We start from the raw sequence: 13,673 nt of genomic DNA, 5'->3' as shown, positions 1-13,673 counted from the left end.
TCTACTCCTCATGAGAACAACAGGGGATTCATTAGTACAGGTACTGGGTGTAATTCTGTAAGCCCATATGAGCTTAAAAATGTCTTCTTCCCAATTAAGATTACTGTTTCTGGACAATTGCATGTTGCCTTTTATGACCCTGTTTAAGCATTCAACAAGGCCATTCCCTTCAGGATGATAGAGCGAGCTGGTATTGTGAGTTATGCAATTCCTCTCAAGGAACCATTTGAATGCTTCAGATGAGAATTGGGGGTCTGTTGTCGGTCTGGATGCACTTGGGTAACCCTTCACTCATGAAAAGTTTGTCCAAGTATTTAACAACGCAATAAATATGCAAATTTGTCAATCACTGTGTGAAATTCGAGTTACTAGCAAGGCGTGCACATCACCATGAGATGTGCACTGTAGACTGAAGAGAAATTGGTTATACCAAGTGCAAGGGATCTGTTCAAATACTTAAGGCTTTTAGAAGTGAAGATTGTAATTTAGCTGAAAAGTAAGTTTAATTTATTTAGTGATGTTAAAATGTATCTTTAACGTTGTAGAAGGTGTGCGTATCAGTGGATGGTGCACGCAGTAAGAGATGTGCACAAGGCAGGTGCAGCTTTAAATGAAATTGATTTCATAACTTTCACTATGAAAGGAGTGCGCTCTACTGGAAGATCGCATGTGGTGAAACATACAGGGTTTTGAGACTGATGATCTTTCGCTACTAACTTAAAGGGGTGTGTGTGTCACCAGAAGGGCACACACAGCATTTGCCTAGAGACAAAATGTGAGCGCAAGCCGTGTGAATAAAATTACCGCCTCACGCTGGTTTACGTCGTGGTTTCTTTGCAAAGTGGAGCCCGTTGTGTGGCGCTACACCTCTTAGCGCGTCACTGATGATGCATGTTGCCATACGTCATAATTTCAATGCGTGCTGGTAAAGTCTCCACATGTCTCCCCAGGTAACCGGCAAGCATAAATCTCACCGCAAAGTGCTGTAGAAAGGCAAGCAGATCGTGGGTTGAAATTCCCCAGGTTGCCGCTGACAGGAGACGACGAGTGCGATACTCCCTTACAGCCTTCCCAGTATAAAGTGAAGTTCACCTTTTCAGAGCTGCACACATCGGACCGATGAGTTTGTTGCTTCCATATAAATCTAGATTGAATTCTTGGTGGTTGACATGAGGGGCTGTCCGCTCGTTGTCACTTGTAATAACGAGGTAAGTCCGATGAGGTTCGTAGAATGAAGCTTTAATGTAACAGTCAGTGTGAACGTTAACATAACTGCATTAACGGTGTACAATGGAATGTGGAATGTTGGGGAAACCAATGGGGAGGGAAGGTATGAATGACTACGTAAAGCTAGTTTGGTTATTGTCGCATGCCACAGTCATGGCACGCGGCAGTAACTGTGATTACAACAAGGACCCACAGCTGAGTCATTGCAGTGGCAAAGTGTCTGTGTTTAACTGCTGTGAAAGATCTTAATGCTACCTTATGGCGCCTGGGTGAGTGAGAGTACTCTGCCATGTTGCGAAGGACTTTTCACTGAAAGTGCTTGCGGCATTTCCTAAGTGATGTAATGTGGAATGCTACTTGCCTCTACCCGTATACTGCTTGGATGGCACCTCTGTGGATCTTTTTCCAGGGAGTTGACTGTGATGGTTGGCATGTTGGTCGGAGAGTGGGAACGTTGGTAGGATAGGCAAGTGGTGGCTAAGGTGAAGTCCTGCATCTTAAATGAACCACATTACTTCAAACACGCTGGATTATGTGACACCATTTCAGTGCTCCAGCCAACATAGTAGGAGAACGTTCCGCAAAAACGCAATGACAACCATCCCCTAATGTCATGCTGGCCAGTTGGGACTTTTTCTCTCTTTTAGAAACAAACCCTTACCCCTGGTTGGTTCTGAAAATCAAATAAGCATTGGCCCTAACCTGCAGGGCATTTTCTCCCAGCCCAGCAGGGACATTGCAATATACTGCTGCTCAGGACCACCATGCCTTGCAAAGCAGTCACTAGAGGAAAACAAGTAATGGCAGTCAATTGGTCTCCTATATGAAAAATCTATTGGCATTCTCAATGTTTTTGTACTGCTCTGCAACATGGCTTAATGTCAAGAAAAAAAAAGGACCATGATACGTGGCCAGTGTTAACTGCATCATAGCACCTTTCGTTTTTAAGCCATGTTGCACACCAGACCGCGCTGCTGTGAAATATGTTTATAAAAAGTGATATTGGGGGCAAGCCACACCAGGGAGGTGTGGTGGAGAATAAGAGCATATCAACAGCAGAGGGAGAAAGCCACACCAGGTAGATGTTGGGGAGGAGGACGGGAGCAGAAACAACGGGAGGGGTAGAAAAACAACACAAGGGAGGTGCGGAGGAGAGAGCACTAGACAGGTGCAGCAACACGGAGAAGGTGAGGGTGGGATGGGAAAGAAGCACCACGCTCAAGCAGGGGGGTGGGAAAAAGAAACAGTACCAAATCACAGCACAAGCAGCGGATGGGCACTAGTTAAAGTTTAATCAATCTGCGCTTGATCCATACTATACAGAAAGGAAAAGAAGTGAGGTTTGGCATGGGATGGCTAAGTAGGAGTCAGGGAGGAAGAGTGACAATAAAGCCAACAAATGGGAAGCAGTGGGTGGGCCCCCAAGGCCTTTATTGTAAACAATACGTCTTGCAAGCGAGAACGCATGCGCTCTCGCAGGCTCGACCTAAAAAGGCATTGAAATGGGGCTATCGTATTACTACTGCCCAGCCTACTGGCGTAGCTAGCTGAGATTCCACCCCTGGCAACAGAGGATTTCACAAACTCATAATGAGGAAGGGTAAATGAGAATGAGCCAACCAGGGAATCCACCAATGTTCCTGGTTCTGCCTCACTCTAATGGAGCTCCTAAGCCCTTTCCTCCACTTCAGCTTACAAGGCCATTCGACATCAAGTGCGAGAAATGAAAAATACTCCCAAAATCTAACATCACAGAAGCCTACCGAAATTGATTCTGATTCATCATAAAGAGATATTAGACAATGAATTAGTGGCAGCTGTTTTAATGTCAAAGTGGTGGGCAACATGAATGCTGGGTGAGGGGGGATTAATAAAGAACTTACCTGCCGCTGCGGCCGCCACCTTAGTGCTCCTCTCAGTGATGCTGGGCACACTGCACAGTCTTCCAGGAGCAAGTCATGGCGTTGCTCTTCTGCTGGTAATACCAGCAGGAGAGCAGCGCCATGATTGTCCTAAGCGAGCTGACTTGACGCTTGCTCAGGCACAGTGAGCTTGGGCCATTTCTCCACCCGACTGTACAATACAGCTGGGTTGGAGAAATGTAAGTGCACATGTCGGTTTGGCTGTCCTAAGATGGCGGGCCAAACCGACATGCACACATACAGTCCCCCGATCACTCCTCTTTTCTGCAGCTGATTGACGCTCCATCAGGATGGCTGTGCCCCCGCCCTAAGGCTGGCAATTGGCTCAGTAAGGAAAGAAAATGATAAAAAAATAGTTTGAGGCAACTCTCCTCCGCCATAATGGAGGAGCCGCCCCTGCTACGAATGGGTTGAATGTAATGGTGCCATACCTTCATGGACGAATGGAAGAGCTTTCCCACACTCTGGAAGCAGCCTGTTGTTATGTTCTGGTGGAGGCGCAGCCAGTTCACAGCATCGTTAATTACTGTGTCATCGACAAAGATGTACTCCTTGACCTGGCTGAAGCACTTAGCCACAAAAGCTGTTAGCCTAGAATGCAGAAAGAGGATTAATAATTAGATGATCACTGAGAAAAGGCAGGAGAACAAAACACCTAACTATCAGGGGATATAGATAGGTGAAAGAGTTCAAGAGAAATAGTTATTGAGTGTCATAAAAGGTGAGATCAAAGTGAAGAGATCTATATTGTGAATGAATGTCGCTGCTTGCTAAACAGTTGTGCTCCTCTGCCCTGAATGCCTGAGTGTATGTGAAACTGGAGTTTCACGTTGTCCATGGCATCGTGGTAACCTAGCAGTTGTACAGGAGTCTAGGTCTGTCCTTTTTAAAGTGAGGTCCAGGACTTGTACTGTGACTGGAGTGGCACAGCAAACATGCCCTTATATTAGGCAGTGAATTACTGTCCATGCCCTGGCTACATAATGTAAAGCAATAGTGGCTACATACTTTGCTTTGCGGCTCCATAGTGTGACCAGACCATTTTCTCTGTGTCAGGAAGAGCGTGATCTACTGGACTCATGTGTGTAAAGTTCAGCTGTTATGTGAAACCCAACAAATTCCGTGTGTACCTTGAGTGCGCATGTATGGTAGTTAAGACTCTGTGTGTGAGTCTGAGTACTGAGGCTAGTGGAATCCTTTTATGGATGCCCCTGGTTTAGCATGGTACAAGATGGAGGATATGATATGCTAACCCAGACAGTGGGAGTGCCTACGTTGGTGTGGCTGGAGGGTGGAGACTTAGACACTAAGGTGAGGGGGATGGAGATAGGGCTACCTTTAGAAATTTCATGAGGTCTTCATTTGCAGAGAACTGCTAATTATTCTTCCTGAGCACTGCCAATGAGTTGATGGTAGGGGAGGGGATTGGGACTTAGATTTCTTTTGTTCAAGATTAGGAACTTTCTAGCCAGGGCCTGCTCTCTTGTCTGTTTCTGATTACTCTTTCCCAAAAACTGATGCCAGCCAGGAACAGCGATTTTGCACATCACTGTGTTTCCAGGTTGATAGTCATCAAGAGAAAGCTGACTTCCCCCAGAGGGCAAAATCAGAGGTGACCAGTGTTGTGTAGAGTTTCCACAGTTGCTCTACACAGTTTCCAGGTAAGCTTTATTTAAGATAGTAACTGAACAATTACTTTTGGCATTTGGCAAAGAACCTTGTCTTGCCACTTCCAACGTAGTAAGAATGGAGTCAGTCACCACTAAGCAAAAAGCCTTAATTTGCTTAGTGGCCTAAACTGTCAGAAGACACCATCGCAAGGTGTTCAGCTCAGCGGTATCAACTGCCATCATAAGACGTCACAATAGGTCAAGAGGACAGTTCCTGCTAAGAGCAGTAATTGCTGAGGGTATTCAAACAAAATATCGAAATTAAAATATCGTCAGACATAAATATTTTTTTTTGATAAACAAGTTTTTATTGTTTTAAACGGTACAACAACAGAAACAGTCTGGTATTCCGAAGCAGTACCACACAGCAATACATTAGGAAGCACCCCCCGTTCCCCCCCGCCCCCATAAGCCCCCCTCCACCCCCCGAACCGCCCTACTAAAGTATATTGCCTAGCCATTTCCCCCAAACTTTCCGGTATTTCTTGGGGCATCCTCGTGCCCGATAGAGAGTCCGCTCCTGCGCCGCGCACCAGTCCACCCCAGCTCCCCATTTAGCCACACTTGGCGGCAACGGCTGCTTCCATGCCGCTGCAATGTCGCGCTTGGCCACCATCAAGGCCGTCATGAGAAACAGCTGCTCTGAACGTGTGCCATCTAAGCCATCTGTGATGCCCAGCAGCGAGTGTCGGGGGTCGTGTGGCACCTCCCACCCCAGGACCTCCGTAAGCTCGGTTTCAATGCCTCTCCAGAACCCCTCCAGGGCCGGGCAGGACCACACCATATGCAGGAAGTCCGCCGGCTCGGAACCACAGCGGGGGCAGGCCGCGTCCCCGGAGAGGCCCGCACGGTGAAGGCGAGCCGGTGTGAGGTATGCCACATGGAGATAATAAATTTGGATGAGTCGTAGCTTAGCGGAGGCCGTCACCAAGCGGGGGGCCATAAGGGCGTCCCGCCAGTCGGCCTCATCCAGGGGACCCACCCACCCCTCCCAGCGCTCCTTAAGACCCGCAAGGGATGTAGGGGTGCAATTGACGAGGGAGCGGTAAATCCTGGAAATGCCCCCCCTCCCCAGGTTGCCCAGCAGGACCTGAGCCTCCGGGGGGCTGTGGTCTGGCAGCCGGACGTCCAGTGGGGTGTAGGTGCGTATGGCGTGGCGCAGCTGGAGGTATCTATAAAATTGAGAGGAGTGAAGGGAAAAACGCGCCTGCAGCTCTGAAAAGGAACACATCCGCCCTCCCCGCCAGACGTCCCCCAGTTGGGAAATGCCGATGAGGTCCCATGATTTGAAGCCTTCCAGCTTTGTGACCTCCCGCAACCACGTCCCGTGCCACAGGGGGGTGACCCGGGTCAACCGTCCCGTCCATCGGGTGAGGCGGAGCACCGCTCGCCAGGACAGGAATACAGCCCTGGTGATGTCCGGGCAAGAAGCAGGGATGGGGGCGCCGTAAAGGCGATCTTGGATATCGGCGAAACCCAAGCCGTTAAGTTCCACCCTGTAGGCCGGGTCGGACCAACCCCCTCCAAACCAGTCGTGAATGACCAGGAGGCGGGTGGCCATGTAGTAGAGGTAAAGATCAGACATGCCCAGGCCCCCGTCAAAGGTGGGTATGCGGCACGTCGACAGAACCAGCCGCCGCCTCCCCTCGCCCCAGAGAAATCTCGTCGCCATCCCGTCTAGTTCGCGGAACCACGGTCGCGGAAAGGAGAGGGGGGCGTTTTGCAATACGTACAGAAACCGGGGAAGGATCATCATTTTGTAGAGGGCGACCCTCCCTAGCGGGTTAAGGGGCAGCTGTTGCCATCGCGCCAGGTCGACCTTGGCTCTCTTGACCAGGGGGGCGACATTGAGCGCCCAGCTCAGCTCCGGGAGGAGGGAGACCCAGATGCCCAGGTACTGAAATGATAGGCGGCGCAGAGGGATGGTCTCCTGCCAGTCAAAGCATTCCCTGGAGGGGTGCAACGGAACCAGGATCGACTTCCGCGGGTTGAGGGAGAGACCCGATGCCCGGCCGAAACGGCTCAGAATGGATAGTGCGCGCGGTCCGGAGCGCGCTGGGTCCCCAAGGTACAGTAGGACATCATCCGCATAGAGGGCGATTTTGTCGGGTTCCAGGCCAGGCCATTCCCACCCCCGAAGGAGGGGGTCAGATCTAATCAGGGCGGCCAGAGGTTCCATCGCCAGAGCGAAGAGAAGGGGCGACAGTGGGCAACCCTGCCTCGTCCCCCGGCCGATCCGAAAGGGCCTTGACAACACACCATTAACCAATACTCTGGCACGGGGCCGGGCATAGAGGACTCGCACCATCCCCACGAACCGAGGGCCAAAGCCCATGCGGGACAGGACGTCGAAGAGGTAGGCCCACCCCACCGAATCGAAAGCCTTTTCGAAGTCGACGAGGAGTAGAGCGAGGTACGGGGTCAGACGATGGCGGTGGGCCAAGGCCACGTGGAGACGGCGCAGACAGTGGCGCGTGCCCCGAGCGGGCATGAAGCCACATTGATCTGGGTGGACCAAGGTAGACAACAGGGGCCTAAGCCGCTGGGCCAAGACCGCCGCATAGAGCTTCACATCGGTGTTGATGAGCGAAATTGGGCGGTAGGCAGCTCTATCGGTGGACGGCGGCGTGGATTTGGGCAAAACCACAATCGTGGCCAGGTCAGACTCCGGGGGGAAGGAACCCCTCTCAAGCGCCTCCGCATAGTGAGCTCTCAGCCGCGGGACCAGGGTGTCCCTATAGGCCGCAAAGAATTCCTGAGGAAAGCCGTCCGGGCCTGGTGTCTTCCCCGCTGACATACGCCCGATTGCTTCCCCGATTTCTTCGACAGAGATGGGGGCCTCCAGGCTCTCCATTTCGTCCGGCCGAAGCCGGGCCAGGCAGGCGGTCCCGGGCGCGAGCAGGGCGTCCAGAGAAAGGTCCGGCGCACGCGCTCGGTAGAGCTGAGAATAGAACTGGGCAAATGCCGTTGCCATCGCCACGGAGGAAGACTGGAGCACCCCCGACGAGTCGGTAATCACCGGAATGATGCGCGACGCCCTGGGGTAAGTGGCCAGGCGGTGCAACAGTGCGCCGTTCTTGTCCCCCCAGCCATACACCCTCGCTACCGAGGACTGCCAAAGAAGCTTGGCCGCCTCGAGGGACCGCTGACAAATCTCCTGACGAAGGAGCCGCAACTGACGGTCCACCGCCGGGTCGTCGTGCTCGGAGAGCGACTGCTCCAGCCGCAGCGCCCGGGCTTCGCAAGCAGTGAGCTGCCGCAGCTGTGTCTGGCGGTGCCGCAACACATGTGCCTTGGCCGCCCCCCTGATGGTTGCCTTGCAAGCCTCCCAGAGGGTGCCCGCCGACGAAACGGAGCCCTCATTGGCACCGTAATAATGAGTAAGCTCAGTGCCAACCGCCTCATGCAATGTCTTATCCTGGAGGAACCAGGCGCTGAACCTCCACACCGGCCTAGCCGCGTGAGGCGGGGGGCTCAGACTCAGGAGGACTGGTGAGTGATCCGAAATGCCCCTGGGAAGGATGCGGGCATCCTGGACGCTTCCGCACTCGGTGGGAGGGACAAAAATCACATCAATACGGGCGTGAGAGTGGTGAGCGGCTGAAGTGTGGGTGTATTGACGATCGTGAGGATGCCAGAGCCTCCAGGCGTCGCAGAGGCCCTGGGCCTCCGCCCATCCCGCCAGCTGTCTCGCCCGCGCGGCGCGGGAATCCGAAATCGGTCCCGACGAATCCAGCTGTGGGGCCAGGACCGCGTTAACGTCGCCCCCAAGGACGGTAGCGCCCACGGGGAGAGAGTCCAGCAACGAGGCAGCGTGGGATAAAGCCTGCGACAATCCCGAGGGGGGCACATAGAGCGAAAGGAAGCTGACCGGGCGACCCTCCATTGTACCACAAATAGCAATCCCGATTCCATGGGGCGCACGGGCCACCCTCTGAAGGACGAAGGGGAAGGAACGACGCAGCAGGACCGCCACCCCGCGGGAACCACGGGAAAACCCCGAGTGCCACACCCGGTCGTACCCGTAACGCGCCAAGAAAGGGCATTTTTCCCCAAGGAGATGGGTCTCCTGAAGGAGGAGGACGTCGGCCCCAACGCGCTGAGCATACTTAAGGACCGCCGTGCGCTTAAGCCTATCCAGCAGGCCGTTCACATTCCAGGACAGGATACGCAGCTGTGCCCTGGGGGCTACGTCAGCCATAGATACAACGGGCGCACTGGGACGCCGCAGGGTCAGAGCCACCCCACGGGAGCCAGGAGGACATCATGCCGCACCGGCGCGCAGGGACCAGGACCCATGGGGAAAGCAGGGGACAGGCAATAGGGGGCCAGGGGTGCCAGGCTGGGAGCGGGTGGCAGCAGACCGTGTGTGTGAGCCAGCGCGGAGCGCTGCAATGACGCCCGCGGGAGGAAGCCAAGGGGCGCCTAGACGGGAGCGGGCAGCAGCAGGCCGTGTGTGTGAGCAAGCGCGGAGCTTTGCAGTAACGTTCGCAGGAAGCAGCGATGCGGCGCACCCAGGAAAAACCAGACACAAACGAAGAGGACCACCCTCCCTAGGAGGAACATCCAACAAACATCCAACAAAAACCCACCCCCCAACCCCCAACCCCCCACCCTACACTTCGAGAACTGAAGCATCTGTCGCCCTAACTCCAACAACTATTACAAAAGCCCCAAGCGAAACGCTCGGGTGTCAAGAGCGTGGTGGACCCCTCCAGAAGTACGGATGCAAGTGTTCCGGCCTAGACTACTACCCATGAGCGGAGATCCGCTGAGTCCAGGACCGTGGCGGAGGCCTCAGCCGCGGGGCCGGGCCGCCAGAGCTGCTGCCAAGACAGAAGACCACCCAGAGTCAAATGGCCGGGCTGCGGGAGAGATCAGAAAGGTCCACAGGCGCGATGAGGGGGGTCAGGGACGGGTCCGGCGGGCGCGGCGACCGGCTCCGGAGGCCCCCAGCCGCCTGAGAGGATGTCCCGGATGAGGCCGACGAGTCCCTCGGCCTCCTGCCTGACACGCTCGTGGAGCGAGGCCCAGCTGCCAACCCCCCCCCGGGGCCGCCGGGACTGTGTGCGTCTCCTGCGGCTTGGGCGAGGAGGTCTGGTTGTATCCAGGTCCGAAGGCCTCCGAGCCGGGGACGCCCGCCCAGATTGGCGCAGGGGTCGCTCCTCAGTGAGCCAAGTCCAGGCCGCCCGGGGAGTGTCGAAAAACAGGGTCTTATCCTGAAAGACCACGCGGAGGCGGGCCGGGAATTGAAGTTGGTATCGAAGACCCAAGGAGCGCATCTTATGTTTCACCTCCAGGTATGAGCGGCGTTGCTCTTGAACCTCCCGGGTGTAGTCGGGGAAAACCATGATGGTGTGGTTATTGAAGGACAGGGGAGACTGCACTCGCGCCTCCTTCAGAATAGCGTCTCTGTCTCTGAAATTGAGGATCCGCAGGATGAAGGGGCGCGGTGGGGCCCCCACCGGAGGTTTGGTGGCCAACGACCGGTGCGCTCTTTCCACTACAAACCAGGTGGACAAGCTGGCCGCCGGCATCCAGGACTTAAACCACTTCTCTAGAAAGTCGTCGGTGCGGCCAGATTCGACCCCCTCCGGAAAGCCCACCAGGCGGAGGTTGTTGCGGCGGGCCCGGTTTTCGGCATCCTCCGCCCGCCGGTGCAGTTCCTTGGAATGGGTCGTGAGCTCCCGGACCTGATCTTGGAGCTGCCGGATGTCGTCCTCCGCGGTCGAAATTCGGGACTCCGTCTCGGTGATGCGGGCCGTGGCATTGCGGAGATTTTGTCGAAGGAGCGCCACGTCCACCTTCACCTCCCCGACCATCCCCTCCAAGGACGTGCGGGAGGCGGTGATGGCCTGCAGAATGGCGGCAAGGTCCGTGCCGGGAGTCGGCGCCGCCTCCCCCCCAACACCCGGGGGGTCGGAGGTCGTGAAGCGATCAATCTTGGTCTGGTGGGGCGCGGCCGCGGACTTGGCACCCCTTTCCTTGCCCATGACTGCCCTCGGGGCACGTGCACCGGTGCCCAGGCGCTGTGTGGCTCGCCGTCCCAGTGTCCCAACAGCCAGCTGGTACGGATTCGAGGGGCAGGAGCGGTGCCCTCCTCCCGCTGCGATGGGCCAAGAGACCACCGGGGGTGCCGCAGCCCCGCGTAAAGGTGACCCAGCGTGGTCTAGTCCCACCGGTATCAAAGGCACAGGGCCCGTGACCAATTAAGCCCCCACAGCGGCCTCCCGGGCACCCACCGGCGGCGCTCCCCGCTGCGATCTGCAACTGAGCCCCCCCCAAGGAGGGGGGAGGAAAAAGGGGTCCCTTCTCTGCCCAGGCGGCGACGGGGGAGGGGAGCACACGGACCCTCGTGTGGCGATGAGCCCCCGCCGCCAACCGCCGACGCCAGTACCTGTTGTGGGTGCTACACGTTGTCTGCGCCAGTTCTCGGCCACCACAGGGAAGGAATCCAGGCCCGGCCCCACGGGGCCGCTCACTCAGGTGCGCGCCTCCCTCCTCGGATCGGCGTTGTCTCGGGGTCTCTGCAGGGCTCAGGAGTCCCGTGGGCACAGCATGCAGCCGCCAAGAGCCGTCCCAAACCCCCGTTAGGGCTCACCCACTCAACAGGCACCGGAACTGCGGCCCCGGAATCTTCCTCCGTTCTCCCTGCCAAAGTGGGAGTGCAACCTCTCTCTCTCGCGCCCACGCTGTCCCGTATGGCAGCTGAGTCCGCCGCAGCGCCGCCGGGAGGGCCTCCGGTCGCGATTCAGAACCAGGCCGCCGAGGCTGCTCCTTCACAGGGCCAGTCCCACCATCAATGACCATAGAGCACCAGGCGGTGAGGGGAAAAGCCCGTCAGGCCAGCCGCCACCTCTCCGCAGAACACGCAGCCAAGGTGTGCCCCTCACCGCAGCAGCACGTTCAGGAGCATCCAGCGCCGCAAAGGCCCGCCATTCTGCGAGCGAGCAATCCGCTCCTCAGGCACCGGAACTGCAGCCCCGGAGTCCTCCGCTGATCTCCCTGCCAGAGTCGGAGCGTGGCCTCACACTCGCCCCCGCGCCGCCCGATATGGCAGCCGATGCCGCCACAGCGCAGCCGGGAGGGCCCCCAGCCGCAAGTCAGAGCCGGGCCGCTGAGGCTCCTCCCCCGCAGGTCCGTCCCCGCCAGCAGCGACCAAGAAACACCAGGCGGCGATGGAAAGGGTCCGTCGGGCCGGCAGCCGCTTCACCGCAGGACACGCGGTCAGGGTGCACTCCCCACCACAGCAGCACTCTCGGATCCAGGGAGGGCACCTCAGGGGCGTCCAGCGCCGCAGTCACCGCAGGGATGCCGCCATTTTGCGAGCGAGGCACGATGCCCCGAATGTCGGCAGCGGGACGGCTCAGCGAAGGTTCGGAAGTCCCAGGGATGCAGGCAGGGCTGGTCCGCAGCGTGCACAGCAAACTACACCGCTGGATGGCTCGATTCAGGTAAGGATATCGGGCAGATGGCGGAGGGGTCCCGGAGCACTCTTAAAGTGCGTCCACCATCTTGGCTTAGCAAGCCACGCCTTCCCAGACATAAATATTGAGTTTGAAATATTGTCATACAGAAATATTGTGGGCAAGAAAATTGTTGTCAAGAATATCGATTTTAAGTTAAGTATTATTGATTTTAACAATATCTAAATCATTTTTATCATTTACATAAATATAGGGCCTCATTATGATATCGGGCGGAAAGCCATCCGATAGCTCGTCTGAGGCTTTCCGCCCGACATCTCAGGTTTCCGTCCGACCACCTTGTTGCCGTACACGCTGTCGGAGGGAAACCCGCGGGGGAATTCCGCACTGCTTCTGACGGGCTCACGGAGCCCATCGGGGCGACAGTCGGAAAAGTAATACCAAAATGGCAGCGGAGCTAGCCTCAGCTCCACCATTGGGATTACAATTTCTCTTTAAGCTTGCCCTTTCATGGTGGTCCGACTGCCATGAAAAGGCAGGTGGAAAGTGATTTCTGGTACCCCCATTAGGCCCCCCCTTTCCTGGCCCTCTGCTATGGGGTCTGGGGGACACCCCTGGTTCCCCCCAAACATCCCTGCATTGTGTGGCATGTAGAGCATGGAGCCTGCCACATGGTGCAGAGAAGTTTAAAACGTTCATATTTCATATTGCAGCATGTGCCGTAGCCCACAGCACAAGCCACAATAGGAAAGATGCAGTTTCTGACTGCCGTGAAGGCGGTCGCATCCTAATTAGGGAAGAGGCACCACCGCCTCCTTGTCAATCAGGCATCATAAAGGGGCCCATAGTTGTTAATAATATAGTTTTTTAACAATTTTTATGAATCTTAGTATATATTTTAATTATATACATTATAAATTGTTTATGTAATTATTAATTTTTTTATTATAGTTTTAAAAGTTTAAGTAGTTTTGAAATGTAATGTAATAATATTTTGTGCTTTTTAGTACCGTAGCGGGTTGTGGGGTTTATAGTGTTACAGGGTGGGAAGTAAATTCATTTTAAATAATTAATTATTTGTGTTTAAATTAATATTAATCATTTAATTGATTATTAGTTATGTTAATCATATCATTAATTTTTTTAATAGCTACATTTCAGGTGTGGGTTGTGGGTTTTGCAGGGGCATAGGGTGGGAAGTAAATAAATGATAATTAATTAATATTTAATTTTAATTAATATTATTTATTTAATTGATAATTATTTATGTTAATTGTATAATTCTTTTTGTTAAGTTTTAGGTGTGAGTTGTTGTTTTTGTAAGGGTATAGGGTGGGAAGTAAATTAATTATTCTTTGATTAATAATAATAACTTAATTGATAATTGTGTGATATATTTGTTTGGAGTGTGTTTGCGTTGTATGGGT

General features: G+C 54.6%; 1 protein-coding gene across 1 annotated transcript in view; it reads right to left on the bottom strand.

The window, feature by feature from the left end:
* The window catches only part of LOC146812815 (alpha-2-macroglobulin-like protein 1), an 820,867-nt gene that overhangs the window by 248,769 nt on the left and 558,425 nt on the right, over positions 1-13,673 (bottom strand). The window contains exon 26 of the mRNA XM_085615206.1: positions 3,581-3,740. Within this exon, the coding sequence (XP_085471332.1) occupies positions 3,581-3,740 (160 nt within the window). The remainder of the gene's footprint in view (positions 1-3,580; positions 3,741-13,673) is intronic.

This window comes from Triturus cristatus, chromosome 7 (genome assembly GCF_964204655.1).
Source record: "Triturus cristatus chromosome 7, aTriCri1.1, whole genome shotgun sequence".
Taxonomy (NCBI): domain Eukaryota; kingdom Metazoa; phylum Chordata; class Amphibia; order Caudata; family Salamandridae; genus Triturus; species Triturus cristatus.
The sequence above is the reverse complement of the archived record's forward strand: the minus strand, read 5'-3'. Positions and strand labels throughout refer to the sequence as shown.